Raw genomic sequence first — 19247 nt, forward strand, 5'->3', positions numbered from 1 at the left:
GAGCAGAGCTTGCCCTGCTCTGTGCAGCTGTGTGTCTGTGTTTGCGTGTGTGCATGGGTGGCTGGGCTTTCCCAGGCTCTGCCTGTGTGTGTACTTCCCTACATGTCCCTGGGGCTCCTGTGCGCACCTGTGTGTGGCCCTGTGTGCTTGCCGCCGGGTATGTGAGATTAGTCAGGCTGGTGTTTGGACAGGGTAGGGTACGACCCAAAAGGGAGAAAAAGAGAGGGGGCAGGAGTGGAGAGAGATACGGTGTTAGTTAAGGCTCTTATTTATAGATGAGTTTAGGCCTACAAACTGAACTTCAGCATCCCCTAAAAAAAAGGAAAGAAAGAAAAAAGGATTATATTGGCTCTTGTAATTGAAAAGTCCAGGGGGGAGCACTGATTTCAGATACAGTTGGATTCAGAGACTAGAATGATGTCTTCAGGATATTTCTGTCTTTCAGAGATGGGAGCACATGATACAATGAAAATATCACATAATAGCAATGAAAATATCACTTGATAGCAATGGTTTTAACCTGTTGTAGGGAGTGATGAAAGCTAGGGCCCGTCTTCAGAAAAATTGCCTCTGTATCAGACACATACACACGCTATACAGAATTCCTCCCTTTCCTTCTCTGTGAAGTGGGTGGAACTTGCCCAGTTTCTGCCTGACTTCCCAGACTCACAAGGAGTTGCCCCTCACAGGTTCAGGAGAGCAGGAAGGGGCCCTTCCTCTGTCCCTGGGAACCCTGACATAATGAGGGCTGAGCTCTGGGATGGGACAGGCTGTGCCAGGTCCTGCCTGGCCTCTCCTTTCAGCTCTGGGCCCTGACTTTGTCTTTCAGCTGCAAGGTCTGGCACATGGAGGACAACACACCAAGAGGAAGAGAGTCCATCTCTCTCACCTCAGTGGCCAATGGTTTGGACAACAGAGGGGCTGACCTGTTGGAAAGTCTGGTCTGTCCCCTCCCCCATCCTGGTTTGCTCCCCACCCCCACTTGGTGCGAGGGTCCTTTGTTCATCATCTTCCTCCCACCCCTATCTCCTCCTCAGCTCTTTGCTTCAACACTTGGGAACTGCCCCTCCCCAACCCCCCCAGGGTTTTGACCTCCCCTCCCCACCCTCTGCACAGAGCAGTCTCCATCATCTCTCAGGAAACACCCCTGCACACCCACCATGAGCCAGTGCCGCCTGTCCTTGTCGGAAAGGTCAGGGAATGGCTCCACCAGGAAGTGACATTTGAGCTGTGATCTAAAACATGAAGAGAAGCCTCATGAAGAGGGCGTGGGGGAATCTCTGGGGAAGCCCCAGCCTCTGAGAAGCCAGCAATCTTGTTCTGGCTCTGGAATGGCCAGGTTGAGGTCCACCGCCTAGTACTTTGGAGCCTAGCGTGACACCCTCTTCCTTCCCAACCTCCTGTTGAAAGTGAAAATGTTAATCACTCACTCTTGTCTGACTCTGTGACCCCATGGACTGTAGCCAGCCAGGTTCTTCTATCCATAGAATCCGCCAGGCAAGAATAGTGGAGTGGGTAGCCATTCCCTTCTCCAGGGGCCATTCCCTTCTCCAGGGGATCTTCCCGACCCAGGGATCGAACCCTGGTCTCTTGCATTGCAGGGAAATTCTTTATCACCTGAGCCTACCTTCTGTTACCAAGTCCAAGCTTGCTCTGCTTGCCGCACATAGGCCAATGAATCCGAGAGACAAAGGGTTGAGGCACGGGAAAGACTTTATTCAGGGAGCTGAGAAAATGGTGGGCTAGCACCTCAAAACAACCATCTTCTCGGGGTCTGGATGCCAGGTTCTTTTATAGGTCAGAGATGTGAGGAGGTGAGGAAGCCAAGAAAAAAGCCATTAATCTTGCAAACATTTCCTAGAATGGCAAGCCTCAGGCAGGGGTGTGTTAATTTCTTCCTTCCTGCCATCTCCAGGTGAACAGGGTCCTGAACAAAGGCACTTCAGTTTACCAGTCAAGCAGAGGGGCAGGGTCCCCTGAGGCGGGCCATTGTATATGATTATAATAAAAAAAGCAATGGAAAGCGAGTCAAAGAAATAATTCCATCATAGGGTCAGAACTGGCTTCTTCTCTCCCCCCATTCCCCACCCTCCAACACAGACCCTGAGCTCCCTGAGGGCAGAATGAGCCTTGCACAGAGCACGGGACTCAGTAGGTACTCGGGGCACACTCTTTGGAATTTACTTACGTTCCCTCTGGTTGTTCCCTGTGCCTGGCCCCCACCCCAGCACACTCCTGAGGTGCCCGTGGGCACGCTGGTGGCAGCCTGGGTCTCTCCGCACTCCAGGCTTTCCGCTATAGTTCTCCCTTGAGGCGGGAGGCACACTCTGCTCCTTCTCTGGTGGCTTTAGGAGGAAGGCCGAGACCCTGCCGGCAACTCAAGCCCTTCGGAAGTTGGGGACAGCTGGAGCAAGGCTGGCCCGGAGCCCTTCTCGGGATGGTAGGTGGTCTCCGGGCGGGACATGGGCTGGCTGCTTGGGGAGGAGGCCCCTGTGGGGAGCAGAGGTGGGGAATCTGGCCCCCTGATGGGGAGGGGGGCTCCCTGAACCTTTGTTGAAGGAAGGAGTAAAAGTGTTTTAGAAACAAGTGAGTTCTGCTGGCCTCTGCCTCAGAGGTGAGCCAGGCCAGAGTTTCCCAACCTGCTTTGAAGCAGGTTCCCATTGGGAACCTCAGTTTATACTGGGGGGCTGCTCTGGTTGAAGTTGGATGGGGGCCCTGAACCAACCTGGCCCCCTGTCAACTCCCCAGCTGCCTTCTACCCCATCCGACTCAGGGGCACCTCAGGGAATCCTGAGGCCTAGTTTGAAACCCCCTAGAATGGCCCAGGCCCCTTGTTTCACATGGGGAGGCTGAAGCCTAGGGAGGGAGAGGAACAGGCCCAGGTCACACAGGCAGTAAATGGAGCCTAGGGCTCGGCCTGCTGACACCCAGGCCTACTGCAAGGTCCTCACTGGCCAGATCCTGAGCTGATGAGAACATGATGCCAAAGACACGGCCTCTGTGCACTGGTTCCACATCGAATCTCAGAGACAGCGTTTTGAGTGAAGCAGAAAAGAGTAGCTTGGTTGCTTTGCCAGCCAAAGGGGGACACAGCAGGCTCGTGCCCTCAAAACTATGTCCCCACCCAGGTAGATTTGGTGAGGAGTTTTATAGCAATGGTCCAAGGGTTGGATGCTGACAAGATTAGGGTGGGTGCGGGGCTGAGACTCCTTTAATGGAGTCTCAGGTGACCTCTTGATGAACTTCTGTGGTTTCTTTAATCTGGCATCAGGTCGTCTTTTCTGGAATGAAGAATGCTGACATTTTTCATTTGTTGGGTTTTAGTTAGGTAAAAAGCTCAAAAATATCCTTACATGTGTTCCTTGAGGCTGAACCAGGACCTAACCCAAGGCTGCATTATTGTTTCTTGCCTGCTCCTCCCTTGTCTCTGCCTCCACTTCCTTCCCTGAGTAGCAACTGCTTGAATCTGCCTTTTGGGACTCAAGGAAGGTCATGGATGCTGGAAGGTTTCTGAACCCAGGAGTCCCATAGAGCCCTGCAGTTTTCAAGCATGGAACTGGGGCAGAGTCTGTCTGTCTGCCTTGGGGTGAGACTGAAGAAAAATGCCTCACTTAGGAGGTGGGGAGATAGTGAAGGACAGGGAAGCCTGGTGTGTTGCAGTCCACGGGGTTGCAAAGAGGTGAACATGACTAAGTAACTGAATAGCAATAGGAGGTGAGAGGTGGGGACAGAGAGAGGAGAGTTTCCTTTAAAAAGTGGTGACTGAATGAGTGTGAGTGAGCATCTCCTATATGCTCAAGCTGGGGGACCTCAGAGGCTATTCAGGTCCCCAGGGACCTATTCAGTCTTTCCTTTGGGGACAGTAAAGTGACCAAGTGACCAGAGAAGAACTGGCATTTGCTCCAGGTGCAGAAGGCAGTGGGGGTGCCAAATGGCTTCGAGTGGGCTGTTGATACCTCCCTTTTTCTGGGAGGAGCTGTTACTCAGAGGATAAGTTTCCACAGGCACAGTAAGTGCAGAGCTGGGTGCCTCTGAAGGCTCCTCCTTGCTCCTCAGACAGGTGGAAATGGGACAGGGCAGGCGAGGCAGCCATCGTGGTTGGTGCGTTTCTATACATGGGTGAGGTTCTTCCTTATTGTCTCAGTTCATTCTTTCCCAAGCCCTGGAGCCTGGAGCATCGCTGTGGTAGTTAGTGGTGCTGCTCCAGGCCGAGGAACAGCTGGTACGGACAGACAGAGGCCAGAAGCAGGGAAGGGCTGAGTCATGACCGACTCTTTGCAACCCCACGGACTGCAGCATGCCAGGCTTCCCTGTCCTTCACCATCTCCCAGAGTTTGTTCAAACTCATGTCCATTGCGTCGGTGATGCCATCCAGCCATCTCATCCTGTCGTCCCCTTCTCCTCCTGCCTTCAATCTTTCCCAGCATAAGGGTCTTTTCCAATGAGTCACTCTTCGAATCAGGTGGCCAAAGTAATGGAGCTTCAGCTTCAGCATCAGTCCTTCCAATGAATATTGAGGATTGATTTCCTTTAGGATTGACTGGTTTGATCTCCTTGCAGTCTAAGTGACTCTCAAGAGTTTTTTCCAGCACCACAATTCGAAAGCATCAATTCTGCAGTGCTCAACCTTCATTATGGTCCAATTCTCACATCCATACATGACTACTGGAAAAAACCATAGCTTTGGCTATATGGACCTTTCTCGACAAAGTGATGTTTCTGCTTTTTAATACACTATCTAGGTTTGTCATCGGAGAAGGCAATGGCACCCCACTCCAGTACTTTTGCCTGGAAAATCCCATGGACAGAGGAGCCTGATAGGCTGCAGTCCTTGGTGTTGCTGGCTAAGAGTCGGGGACGACTGAGCGACTTCACTTTCACTTTTCACTTTCATGCATTGGAGAAGGAAATGGCAACCCACTCCAGTATTCTTGCCTGGAGAATCCCAGGGACGGGGGAGCCTGGTGGGCTGCCGTCTATGGAGTCGCACAGAGTCGGACACGACTGAAGTGACTTGGCAGCAGGTTTGTCATAGCTTTTCTTCCAAGGAGCAAACGTCTTTCAATTTCATGGCTGCAGTGAAGTCATTCTAAGTTCCCTGTGGGCTGGGGTTGACCTTTGGCCCTGTGGGATGTCAAAGCCAGTGTTGCCATTTTACTGGGGATGAAGCTGAGTGGCTTCTGCCTGGAAGTGTTGAGGATTCTGGTAGGGGAGCCTCTCTTAGACCCTTTTGGTCTTCTCCGCAGGAGAAGGAGGCTGCAACCAGCCCTGAGAGTGAGACACTTCTGCAGGGAACACGCACAGCTGTTCCGATGGATCTGCATAGGCCTGCTCTGTACTGGTGAGCTCTGGGCCCAGCCCCTTCCAAGGAGACAGTCACTGCTGCCTAGCCCCCTGCCCCCACCACCCAGGTTTCAGCCACCTCCAACCCAGCTATCCATGTCTCAGGGCAGGGTCATTCACCTACCCAACAACTTGACAAAGGTTTTGAGCACCGACTCAGGGCCAGCTTTTGTTCCAGAAGCTGGGATATAGGAATTAAGCCAGACCAAATCTTATTCTCAAGGTAACTCTCTGATCAGTTAGGGAGTGGGGAACATATATTTTCACATAATTCAGAGGGCCATCTGGGAGCACCAGGGAAGGATCGTGGGGGTGGTTGGGGGGTCTTCCAGGAGGAGGTAACATTCTGGTCTCACAGAGTGAACAGCAATTAGCCAGGTAAAACGGGAAGGAAGAGGAGTGAGGAGATAGAGGGACACATGAGCAAAGGTGGAAACCTGCAGCATGTGGGCAGGCAGCTGATAAAGAGTCTAGTGGCTGGAGGATAAAGTTCTAGACCAGGAGTGTCAGAGGAGGAGGCTGGAGAGATGAGAAGGGGCCAGGTACTGGGAAGGGGGGTTGGAGAGACTTGGATTTTACTCCCAAGGCCAGAGGGAGCCATCGAAGGATTTAAACAGGGAAGTGGCAAGCTTGGATTCACATTGTGGAAACCCAGAGGAGGCAGGCAAGAAAGAAGGGGAAAGGAGACAACTGAGAGCCACTATACACATGGGAGAAGATGAAGGGGTGGAGGATGGAGGGGGTGGATCTGAGAAATCCTCAGGAAGCCACACCAGTCAGACCTGGGATCTGATCTCCGTGCGGGACGAAGGGGGTCCTGGAATCCAGGAGTTCTGCTTGGGCCACGGGGTGGGCGATGCTGCTCACCAGAGCCAGGGACCACAGGGGGAGGAGGGGGTCTCTGCTGGAAGGGCAATGGCAAGTTGTTTTGGACAATGTGTGGAAGGAACTGCTGCCAGGCCCTCCAGGAGGAGAAGAGGCTTCCCAGCGGTGCTTGGAGAATGCATTGAGAGGTGGCTCATGGATGGAAACGTGGAGACTGGTCACACAGAAGGAGGTAGAGAGGACGAGGGGCCCTGAGACAGCCTGAGAAGGCGTGCAGGTGGGGGCAGCAAGCACGGGACCAGGAGCAGAGGGTTGCTAGAGGGAGGGAAAGATGGCCAGCACCTCTGCAGTGAGGAGACCAGTAGGACAAGGACGGAGCAGTGCCTGTGGACTTTAGGGACAAGGAGATCATGGTGACTTAGGGCGGAGGTGCAGTAGCTGGATTGGAGAACAGGAGGAGAGGCAATGTAGACAGTAAGTCTACACAGCTCTTCTGAGAAATTTTTTTATGAGAACTGGGTGGGAATACGCATATATTTATTTATTCGTTTTTGGCTGTGATAGATTTTCATTGCTGCGCATAGGCTTTTTCTAGTTGCAGTGAGTGGGGGCTACTCTTCATTGCTGTGCGGGAGCTTCTCATTGTGGTGCCTTCTCTTCTTGTGAAGCACAGGCTTGAGGTGTGTGGGCTTCAGTAGTTGTGGCCCAAGGGCTCATTAGTTCTGGCTCAGCTGCCCTAGAGCGAAGGTTCTGTAGTTTCCATGCACAGGATTAGTTGCTCCGCGGCATGTGGAATATTCCCAGATCATTGGCAGGCAGATTCTTGTCCACTGTGCCACCAGGGAAATCCTGGACAGGAATATTAACAGAAGGGTTGGCGGTTTCAAGGAAGAGGGTGTGTTTGTGAAGGGAGACACTTTGACCTGCTTTCTGAACTGAGGCAGGGAGTTTGGGGGAAGAAGGGCAGAAGCGAGGTGGCAGAGGTGACCAGTGGAGCAAGGTTCCCTGGGCACAGGGAAGCAGGTTTCGGGGCCCAGGCAAGGGCACGTCTTCACAGCTGCAGGCTTGCCTCAGCATGGAAGATGGAAAATAAAAGGGGGAGGTGGTGTGGTTGCCCAGACCTTCGTGGGGGCTCCATAGGGGAGAGGACAGGGACACATGACAGCAGTGGCCCCAGTCTTTGTAATTAAATCAAAGTGGGGCCCCTGCTGAGATGGGGCTGGTTCGTGGCCCTGGCAGCTTCCTCCTATGGGTGTCGGATGCGGTGAAGGCTTCCTGTGGCAGAAGCTGAGCAGGGCTTTCTGGTTGCCCTTGTGTCCACCTTCACTCAGACTCGGATTTGCTTCTCAAAGAAATGGCTGAATTCCATCTAACAGGTCGTGGAAATGACCCTCCCCGTCCTACTTCCCCTTCTGTCTTGGCTGTCAGGAAGGAGCTCCCTTCCTTTCTCCGTGTTTGGGTGATTTTGGTTTCCTCCAGCTCTCTGCTGTCTTTATTGTATCATGTCTTCTATGATAAGGCTCATCACGGACTTTCTGAAGCAGGCACGGTACAAGCTCATGTTCTCAGCACTTGCTTTGGTTCCAAGCAGTGGCCTCCTCGCCTCAGGTGGGCTTTCTCCACAGATGCCAAGATAACACTGGCGGCTGACTGACATGGAGGGCTTCGGTGTCCCGGGTCTCAGAAGAGTGTGCCTGTTGCCCGTATTTCTGTAGGTCTATGATGGGCATACCTCAGGTCATGTGCTCCTCCCTGGGTCCTCCTCCCATCAAGAAGGTCAGGCTCTGTGGGACCACATGGGCTAAGAGTGTGTAGGGGCACCCAAAAGGAACAAAGTCCTATCACCAGAGATTACAGGGATCTTAGAAGGATGAAAATACTTCTTAAGACACTTTTCTGCCCTGTCCTGCCTGGAGGACCTGTCTACACAGCCCCATCTCCTACATGCTGTGCCAGTCCCTGCTGGCCACAGACAGACCTGGATTGGTATCCCAGCCTGATTTCCTCCATGCGTGAATCAGTTTGCTTCTCATCTCTGGACAGGGACCACATAGTACCGACCCGGGGCTTGGTTGTGAGGAGTAATCCTGGCAGTGGCATAGAGTGCCTAGCTTGGCGCCTCTCTCCCGCCAGCTCCCCCTCCTCTGACCTCCCACAACCCTGCGCCTGCCTCCCTCCCCTGCCCTGCAGAGCCTCACCTGTGTGCTTCTAACTGACACCCATACAGGTGTCCCTGTCTTTCTGTGTGAGAGAAAGGTAACTTCATTTTCCATAACTCAACTTGTTTTCTATTTCAATTTCCTTGTTCCAAGTGAGGGGAGGAACTGAATTATCTGTCAGTTTGAAACATCCTTTATCCCTTTCCGCAGGAGTCCCCATTGGGTACTTGGGTGTGTGCTGAGTTGCTCAGTTGTGTCCAACTCTTTGCAACTCCATGGACCGCAGCCTGCCAGGCTCCTCTGTCCATGGGATTCTCCAGGCAAGAATGCTGGAGTGGGTTGCCATTTCCTCCTCCAGGGGATCTTCCTGACCCAGGGATCGAACCCATGTCTCCTGCGTCTCCTGCATTGGCAGGCAGATTCTTTACCACAGGGCCATCTGGGGGTGCTTATCTACTATCAATTTTCAAGTATCCACTAGCCTGTCCATTTCCCCAACTGGTCCTCCGTTCTCTGCCGCTGCAGGTAGCCATGGAGACCCTCCCAGGAAGTGGGCCTTCCTCTCTGAGCCTCTCATAGAGATGACTTCTGTGCCCGCTTCCATGCCTGCTGAGGTGTGCATACCCTCAGAAGCCTTCTCTGGCTCTGCTCATCCACACCCCCATGGCATTCTTCTCTGTGAAATGTTGCTGCCTCCCTGGGGCAGGGCTCTTTTACTCGCAATGCCACACACACACCCAGGCCTTTGCTACCTCCCCAGGCTCAGAGCCCATTTCTCTGGGACCCAGAGATATCCTCTAACTAGTCTGGCAACAGAGTATGTAGGGATGACACTCAAAATTTTTTATCTGCTGGAAAGCCTATTAGTCTTTTCCGTTCTTCAAGGGCCCTGATTCTGTTTTTTTAATCACTAGGTCTTTATTTTATTTTTATTAATTAATTTTTTTTCATATTTAAGTTAACTTTATTATTTTCTTATTAATTAATTTTGATTACAATATAGATGCTTCACAATGTTGCTACGCTTCTTGTGCATGAGTGCTATGTTGCTTCAGTTGTGTCCAATTCTTTGTGATGCTACGGACTGTGTAGCCTGCCAGGCTCCTCTGTCCATGGGGTTCCCCAGGCAAGAATACTGGAGTGGGTTGCCATGCCCTTTGACCCAGGGATCAAACCCACATCTCCTACAGCTCCTGCATTGCAAGCAGATTACTTACTGCTGAGCCACCGGGGAAGCCCCACTATGCTTCTACTGCATAGCAAAATGCATCATCCAAAACTGTACCTATATTCCCTCCCCTTTGAATTTCCCTCTCATTCAGGTCACCAGTGCATTCAGTAGCGTTTCCTGTGCCATACAGTATGTTCCCACTGGTTGTCTATTTTATACACATTATCAGTACTGCATATGTGTCAACCCCAGTCTCCCAATTCCATCCCACCTCTTTCCCCTCAAGGGCCCTGGCTCTTGAAATCCATAAGCCAGGGGAAGATATTTCTCCTCTGCTCTCCACTATCATATTCCTTTCTTGAAGTAGAGCACAGATGGGCCTAGCTGCTCAAATGGGGAGAAGGGCAAAGGGGGAAAAGGAAATTCCAGGAAGAAAAATGATCATTGATTAATATTTAGAACGGGATCCTGGCACATAGAATTCAGTGCCTTTCTGGAGTAGCTGACTTAGCTGTCTCTGTCCTCCTCAGAACCTACCAAGGCTCTAGAATATGGTAGGCGTTCCACTGATTCTCGGAGATACATACTGTCTTGCGTGTGTGTGTGAGTGCGCATGCTGTCGCCCACTCGTGGCCAACTCTTTGTGACCCTAGCCCACCAGGATCCTCTGTCCATGTGATTATCCCAGCAAGAATACTGGAGTGGGTTGCCATTTCCTACTCCAGGGGATCTTCCTGACCCAGGGATCAAACCCAAGTCTACTGCATCTCCTGCACTGGCAGGTAGAATTCTTTACCACAGAGCCACCTGGGAAGCCTCATGCTGTCTTACCTTCTTAAACACCTCCCTCACATTTGGTCAGCACTTTAGAGTCTGCAAAGCCTTTTCACACACATTCTAAGCTGAAACAATTGTGCTCATTACCAGAGAAGGAACTAAGGCTCTGGGAGCTCTGGCTGGAGTAGGTGGAGCTGGGGCTAGGGCAGCAGGGTCCCGTAGAGGCCAGTGTCATTATCCACAATCCCTTCTCTGTTTCATCCTCCACCTACTCCCAGCATACACTGCCTTCCTGCTGGCTGCCTGCATCCTGAATTTCCAGAGGGCCCTGGCACTGTTCGTCCTCACCTGTGTGGTCCTCGTCTTCCTGGCCCACAGCCTGCTCAAGAGGCTGCTGGGGCCAAAGCTGCTGAGGTGTGTCAAACCTCTAGGGCATCCCTGCCTGAAACTCTGGTTTAAGAGGTAAGTGAGTCCCCGGTGGGTATGGGGGTGGGCGGGCACATGGGCGGAGGGCCTCTGAGTCAGCTCCTGTGTCACGGCCAGGGCTGGGTGAAGAGGACTTCCGTCTTTGTCCCAACTGAGGCTCCTGGGTTGTGGGGAGCCCACACACTTGCTTTTGCTTGCCTCTTGGGAGCCCTGGGGCAGGTCTTGCTGGGTAGCTTCAGAGGCAGCTTTGTGGTGTCTTTGTGGTATTTTGCCACTTCCCATCTGATTCTCTGCTCCAGTTACAGTAGGTGGCTCTCACACCTGAGGACAGGAATCAACAGTTTCCTAAATTCAGAGATCCCAGCCCATTCAAGCTGGGAGGGCCCATATCAGTGCTATGATCAGATCACCCGGAGCCTTAGTGAGACATCCAGCTGCTGGAGACCACCCCTGGCGTCTGATTCAGCAATCTGAATTGGAGTCCAGAAGTCCATATATTTTTTTCAACTTTTTATATTATATTGGAGTATAGTTGATTAACAATGTTGTGATAGTTTCGAGTGTGCAGCAAAGTGATTCAGTTTTATATAAGTGAAAGTGAAAGTGGTAGTCACTCAGTGGTGTCTGACTCTTGGCAACTCCATGGACTGTAGCCCGCCAGGCAAGAATACTGGAGTGGGCTGCCATTTCCTTCTCCAGGGGATCTTCCCAACCTAGGGATCGAACCCAGGTCTCCTGTATTGCAGGCAAATGCTTTACCATTTCAATATGTATCTGTTCTTTTTCAAATTCTTGTCCTACTAGTTAATATTTTTAGTTAGCCACAATTGGATTCTGATGCAGCCAGCCACTTTCCTGAGCAACAGTTTGAGATCCTTTTGTTCTTTGTTTTGTTTTAAGTATTTATTTATGTAGGCCGTGCCCGGTCTTAGTTATGACATGTGGGCCCTAGTTCCTTGATCAGGAACTGAACCTGGGGCCCTTGCATTGGGAGAAAGGAGTTTTAGTCACTGGACCACGAGGGCAAGCCCTTGGGTTACCGAAAGGTGTGGGGTCTGGCTGCTCGCTGCCCCAAAGCCGGTAAACAGGCCAGGTTGGTGGAAAGGAAAGTTTGCTTTATTTCAAATGCCAGCAACTTGAGGGCAGGACAAGGTGTTCAGGGACATCTGTCCAAAGGCCGACTTCCCCCCCGTGACAAGCAGTGGGTGAGAGCTTTTATAGGCCGAGGGAGGGGGCTACATGCTGAAACAGCACAGTCATCTTGGACAGTCATCTTCAAATTGGTCATTGGTGGTCTGACCAGCGTCATCTTGTTTTAGGTATAGTTAATATTCAGTTCCAGGGTCGGTTTGCTTCCATCTGAGGCCAGTTCTCGGAACTGTGGCAGCTTGTCGTAGTCTCGTCATCATGTAGTTAACTTCTTCCACCTGATGGGGGCGTAGTTTCAGTATCTGTAAGATACAGTTCACAGGAGATGGTTCAGAGTACTATCTGAAGAATAGCTCCTTGAGAAGGAGCTAAAGGTCCTTGACTCTGCTTAATGACTACATTATTGTTATTTGGTCTCCTTTGACTGTTTTCCTTTGTTTCTGCATTTCTCATTTCTCTGATTATTCTTTGACTAAAGTTTTACATAGACAAAAGGCAGGCAAAGGACCTGGGGGTCGGGGATTAAGGGCCATAGGGTCCCACTCTGTCTCACCAGGATCCCCTGGTTTTTAAAATGGGTTCCTTAGAGCTCTGGAAACTGGAGGTGCCAGAGGGCAGGTGAGGGAGATTGGAGAGGGGAACATCAGACACCCCTCCTCCCAATTTCCATTTCCACCAGGCAACTATTTTATAAACAGGCTTGCATAAAACATTTTAGCTGGGGAAAAAAATGTTTCTATGGTTTAAAAGAGGTACTCTTTTTGTTGATGAAGAAAACTGATGCCCAAAGATACCCAGTGACTAAGCCAGGCAGGTGCGAAGCACAAGGGTGTTTCCCAAAGTAAGATCTACATGCCACAGCAAAATGCTTTAAGCAGCCTGTACACAAATGTTTCATTTTCTTTATAAATAGATTTGTTTTTACATTTGCCTTCTGTTTATTAAACAGATTTATAAGAGGATTTATTTTTATAGTCATCTTCTGTTTATGACAAATCACTGATACTGGTTTTCCACTTGAGGTATTGTTATCAAGTTTCCTTTTAAAAAAAAACATGCAGATAAGGGAGTTCCCTGGTGGTTAGGATCTGACGCTTTTTTTGTAATGGCTGTGGGCTCAATCTCTGGTCAGGGAACTAAGATCCTACAAGCCATACAGCATAGCCAAAAAAAAAAGCAATCACAAGATACCATTTCCCATCTATTAGGATGGCTATAATGAAATAAGACAGATTATAGCAAGTGATGGCAAAGATGTGGAGAAATTTGAAACCCTCATATACTCCTGATAGAAATATAATATGATATGATGCAACTGCAATAGAAAACAATTAGTCAGTTCCTCAAAATATTATCCATAGAGTTGCCATACCCAGCAATTCTACTTCTAGGTTATATCTGAGAGAAATTAAAACATATACCCAGACTTCCCTGGTGGTACAGTGGATAAGAAATTCAAAATTTGATGAAAATTATAAACCCAAGCATCAAGAAACTCTACAAACCAACAGCACAAGAAACAAGAAAACCACACTAAAGCACATCATAATCAAATTGCTTAAAAACATCAATAAAGAGAAAAATCTTAAAAACAGCTAGAGGAAAAAAAACATATGTTCAGAGGAACAAGATATGGATGATGCCAGATTTCTTCTCAAAAACAATACAAATGAGAAAACAGTGAAACTGTAAAAAACAGAAATGAAAACAAAAGTATGTCAATCAGAATTCTTCACCAGTGAAATATCCTTCAAGAAACGAGAAGTAGGACTTTGACAGATATACAAAAGCTGAAATAATCAGACATTAAAAACCAGAGATGCACTACAAGAAATGTTAAAGGACAGTCTTCAAATAGAAGGAAAATGATGCCAGATGAAAAGTTAGATCTAGACGAGGGAATCAAGAGTGTTGGAAGGGTAACTATGTAGGTGGATAAAATGACTTATTTTTCTTACTATTTAAATCTCTCTAAAATCAACTTATAAAGCAAGAATAGAACAATGTATGGTGGAGTTTATATTATATGTAGAAGTAAACAACTGTCGGAGAAGGCAATGGCACCCCACTCCAGTACTCTTGCCTGGAAAATCCCATGGACGGAGGGGCCTGGTGGGCTGCAGTCCATGGGGTCGCTAGGAGTTGGACACGACTGAGTGACTTCACTTTATTTTTTCACTTTCATGCATTGGAGAAGGAAATGGCAACCCACTCCAGTGTTCTTGCCTGGAGAATCCCAGGGACGGGGGAGCCTGGTGGGCTGCCATCTGTGGGGTCGCATGGAGTCGAACACGACTGAAGCGACTTAGCAGCAGCAGCAGCAAACAACCGTAGCACAAAGGCTAGGAGAAAAGAAATGAAATTAGACTTCTGTAAGATTTTTATACTGCATTTAAAGTGATACAATAACACTTCAAAGTAGATTGTGATAAACTAAAGATATATACTATAAATGCTAAAGCTCCCACTAAAATAACACAACAAAGAATTATAGCTAACAGGTAAAAAAAGAGATAAAGAATAATTTTTAAACAGTTAATCTGAAAGAAGATAGAGCAATAGGAAAAGAGGAACAAAGAACAAAGATGGGACAAATAGAAAGTAAATAGCAAGATGGTAGATCTAACCCTTTCCCATACCAATACTCACATTAAAGGTGCAGACCAATAACCCTCACGAGCAAAGATGTAAAAATTATTTTAAAAATTTTAGAAAACCAAATACAATAATACACAAAAGGATAATATGTCACTAACAAGAAGGATTTATCCCAAAGGGATAATATGTCATTAACAAGAAGGATTTATCCCAGGAGTCCAAAGTTGGGTTCAATGTCATTGTATTAACAGACTATAAGAAGAAAAACAATATGATAATGCCTATAGATAAGAGAAAGCATTTGACAAAATTCAATATCCATTTCTGAAAAACAATTCTGAGCCAACTAGGAATAGAAGGGAACTTCCTCAATCTGATAAAGACCACCTACCAAAAATCTATGGTTAATCTCATACTTAATTGTGAAAGACTGAGTACTTATCCACTGAAATCAAGAACAATATAGGAATGTTCACTCTCACCATCTTTTCTTTCTTTCTTTTTTTTTTAAATTTAGCTGTGCTGGGTCTTAGTTTTGGCACATGGAATCTTTAGTTGCAGTATGAGAGATTTAGTTCCCCAACCAGGGATTGAATCCTGGGCCCCTGCAGTGGGAGCATGAAGTCTTAGCCACTGGACCACCAGGGAAACCCCTATTCTCACTAATTTTTTTGAACATTGTACTGGAGTTTCTAGCTTGTGCAATTGGGTAAGAAAAAGAAATAAAAGGCATGGAGATTAGAAAGGAAGTAAAGAAGGTTTTTTTCACAGACAAGATTATCTACACAGAAAATCCTATGTACTTATGTGCTAAGTCACTTCAGTTGTGTCTCACTCTTTGCGAGCCCATGGACTGTAGCCCACAAGGCTCCTCTGTCCATGAGATTCTCCAGGCAAGAATCCTGGAGTGGGTTGCCATGCCCTCCTCCAGGGGATCTTTGCCACCCAGGGATTGAACCCTCATCTCTTTTCTGGTATTGGCAGGCAGGTTCTTTACCACTAGCACCACCTGGGAAGCTTGAAAATTCTATGTTATCTACAAAAAGCTAGTATAACCATTAAGTGAGTTTAGCAGGATTGAAGGGTACAAGCTTAACATGCAAAATGCAATCGTATTTCCATATACTAACAATAAACAATCATAAATTAAAATCATTAATATCATTTAGAATAGCATAAAACATATGAAATACTTAAGGATAAATCTGACAAAAGACCTCCAAATCTGTACATGGAAAACTAGGAAACAGTGCTGAGAGATATATGTAATAAAAAAACTTAAATAAACGGAGCAACGTATCAAGTTCATGGATTAAGTGAATCAATATTATTAATATATCAAGTCTCCTCAAGTTAATCTATAGATTCTAATAGTATCTCAATCAAAATTCTAGCAGACTTTTGGGGTAGAAATAATAAGATGATTCTAGAATTCATATGCAAATGCCAAGAGCCTAGAATAGCCTAGACAATTTTGAAAAAGATGAACAAAGCTGATGCATTTCACTAACTGTCCTTAAGACTTATTATAAAGATCCAGTAATTAAGACAATGTGTCGTTGCCATCAAGACAGACAAATAGATCAATGAACAGAACAAAGTACAGAAAAAGACCTACATATATAAAACCAGTTGATTTTTTGACAAGAGTGCTAAGGCAATTCAGTGAAGAAATAATAATCAGCTCAACAAATTCTGCCAGAACAATGGGATATCCATATGTAGAAGAAAGAAGAGAAGAAGGAAGAGGAGGAGGAGAGAGAAACAAAAGGAACTCAATCCATGCCTCACATTATATTAAAAAATTAACTGAAAATAGATGATAAACCTAAATGTAAAGCCTGAAACTATATAACTACTGTAAGAAAACATAGCAGAAAAGTCTTTGTGGCCTTCAGACTTAGAGAATGAACTTAGGATTGCCAGGGGGAAGAGATAGTTAGGGAGTTTGGGATGGACATGTATACATTGCTATATTTAAAATGGATAAAAATAAAAATAAAAAAAAATAAAATGGATAACCACCAATACAATATTGTAAAGTAATTAGCCTCCAATTAAAGTAAATAAATTTATATTAAAAAAATAAAATGGATAACCAACAAATAACTACTGTATAGCACAGAGAATTCTGCTAATGTTACGTGTCAGCCTGGGTGGGAGGAGAGTCTGGGGGAGAATGGATGCGTGTATGTATATGTATACATTGCTGAGTCGCTCCGCTATGCACCTGAAACTGTCATAACATTGTTAACCAGCTATATTCCTACATAAAGTAAAAAGTTTTTTTTTAAAAAATGTTAAAAATAAGAAACATACAATTAAAACCTACAGCTGTAAGAATAAAAGAAAAAACCTCCCCCCCCCCAAATAAACCTCCAAACATGCATTTAAGTTTTTATAACACCAGTTAACCTCAAGGATAGCAGTAAGTAAAGAGGCATACAGGTGGCTCAGAGACAAGGCAGAAATTACGCCAATGGAACTGGCATAATAGGAGTTTGGAAAACACACCAGAAATAAACAGTGAACTCTGGGGTTAGCTCGTCTGAGTTCAGGTCCTGGATCCTTCTCTTACCGGTTGGTGACTATGCATAGAACTAGTTAAGAGAACAGACTTGCTGCTGGAGTGCCTGGCTTGAATCTCAGCTTTGCTGCTTTCTAGACAGGTGGCCATGGGCGATTTAATTTTTACATCTCTAGGATGAGGACACAGAGAAGGCAATGGCACCCCACTCCAAGTACTCTTGCCTGGAAAATACCATGGGCTGAGGAGCCTGGTAGGCTGCAGTCCATGGGATCACAAAGAGTCAGATACAACTAAGCGACTTCCTTTTCACTTTTCACTTTCATGCATTGGAGAAGGAAACGGCAACCCACTCCAGTGTTCTTGCCTGGAGAATCCCAGGGACAGGGAAGCCTGATGGGCTGCCGTCTATGGGGTCACACAGAGTCGAACACTACTGAAGTGACTTAGCAGCAGCAGCAGGATGAGGATAAGAGTGTCTTTCAGCACTCAGCATGGTTCCTGGCACATAGTAGGAGCTCAGTGAACTTCAGCTGTGATTAGTGGTACCCAGGGAGTTGAAGACTGGGTCAGGGTTAGACCCTGAACCTGGGCTCTTAAATTGTTAGGCTGCCTCCTGGACATTCAGGGCTTCCCTGGTGGCTCAGATGGTAAAGAATCCACCTGTAATGTGGGAGACCCAGGTTCTATCACTGGGTTGGGAAGATTCCCTGGAGAAGGGAATAGGTACCCAGTCCAATATTCTTGCCTGGAGAATCCCATGGACAGAGGAGCCTGGTGGGCTATAGTTCATAGGATTGCAAAGAGTTGGACATGACTGAGCTACTAATACAGGAAGACAGACATAACTGCTGGACAAGCAGATCCCAGCCCCAGGGAGGGAGACATGGCTGTAAAAGTCACTTTCGGTCATTGGTCTCAGGTACTCGGCTCTATCTCTGATTGACACCACCACTTCTGGGCTTTAGGGGAGCACAGCCCATGGCCCATGGTGCTGAGTTCCAGCCCACACAGACCCCACCTCACCCTGCAAAGCCAGAGGCTGGCTGGGCTGAGCATCACTGCAGCTATGAAGAATTCCTGCTGTGTGCTTGGCACCATGCTAAACTGGGTACCCACATCCTCTGATTTACTTCTCTCAGCAATCTTGAGAATTGCGGGTGGGAGGGGGTCTTTGGCTTCATTTACCCAATGAGGAAACGAGACTCAGAGAGGCTAGGTGGTCTGCCCGAGGTCACACAGCCCTCTCTCCCTTCTCCTCCACCAGCCCTGAGTACCCTTTCCTGGGGCCCTGGGTGCTATTGTGTGGGAGTGGGGAGATGCTGACAGTAATGACTCTCCGCTCCTCCCCTGCAGGGGTCTAGCCCTTGCTGCTTTCCTGGGCCTGGTTTTGTGGCTGGCTCTGGATACCTCTCAGCGGCCTGAGCAGCTGGTGTCCTTTGGCGGAATCTGCGTGTTCGTTGGCTTCCTCTTTGCTGTCTCGAAGCATCACCGCGCAGTGAGTGCTTAGTTGTCAGGCCAAGAGGAGGCTGCAGCCCCTTCTCTCTCCAGCGTCAGGTCCCCTCCCTGTTTCACAGTGGTTAACACCTCCCCCCAGACTCCAGAGCCACACCTGGGCAAAGGGATCACTGCTAAGAAGTCATTCAATGCCGAGAGGTTATCCAGCCGTTAGGTGTCCAGCTCCCTTCTGCTGGGGAGGAGGAAGTGCTTGGAGGGAGTGGGGTCAGAGTGGCTGGGAGCCCTGACTATGTGGGAGAGATGGGGAAGGCCCAGATCGACAAAGGTTATGCTGAGGCCAGGCTCTGAGGCCAGGGTTCCGCCCACCCAGCCGATGCCCTGGGACCAAGTGCCATGGCTCCCGGCTGGTCCTCGGTTAGATCTGGCCCTGCCCCTGCACTGCACAGGCCCATTGCTGCCTTGTGGCCTGTTCTGCACTCCATGGGGGATGTAACCATCAGCAACAGGCCCATAGCTCCGGCTGGGTCCAGGCCTCATCCTACAGGCTGACCGAAGCTCCCAGAGCCCCTCAGCAGTGCTGTGCCCTCTGCCCTCACCCACGTGCTCCCTGTAGACCTCCCCAGATACCGAGCTCACCTGGACCTTTCTCTCGGGTGGCAGGTGTCCTGGCGGGCTGTGTTCTGGGGTCTTGGACTGCAATTTGTACTCGGACTTGTCGTCATCAGAACAGAACCAGGGTTTATTGCATTTCAGTGGCTGGGCGACCAGATCCAGGTGTGTACATGGGGTGTAGCTGCCCGGGCGTCTTGGGGTG

At 48.3% G+C, this 19247-nt stretch overlaps 1 protein-coding gene across 2 annotated transcripts in view; it reads left to right on the top strand.

Moving 5' to 3' along the window:
• The window catches only part of SLC28A1 (solute carrier family 28 member 1), a 73709-nt gene that overhangs the window by 12400 nt on the left and 42062 nt on the right, over positions 1-19247 (top strand). The window contains exons 2-7 of one of the 2 annotated variants that reach the window (XM_019984044.2): positions 830-941; positions 2352-2440; positions 5247-5341; positions 10554-10737; positions 18332-18473; positions 19094-19207. In XM_019984044.2, the coding sequence (XP_019839603.1) occupies positions 846-941; positions 2352-2440; positions 5247-5341; positions 10554-10737; positions 18332-18473; positions 19094-19207 (720 nt within the window). In that variant the 5' untranslated portion in view covers positions 830-845. Of the gene's footprint in view, positions 1-9; positions 942-2351; positions 2441-5246; positions 5342-10553; positions 10738-18331; positions 18474-19093; positions 19208-19247 lie in introns of those variants that run through there. The other variant, XM_070775177.1, reaches the window with a different exon arrangement.

The sequence above is a fragment of the Bos indicus genome, chromosome 21 (assembly GCF_029378745.1).
Source record: "Bos indicus isolate NIAB-ARS_2022 breed Sahiwal x Tharparkar chromosome 21, NIAB-ARS_B.indTharparkar_mat_pri_1.0, whole genome shotgun sequence".
Taxonomy (NCBI): Eukaryota; Metazoa; Chordata; class Mammalia; order Artiodactyla; family Bovidae; genus Bos; species Bos indicus.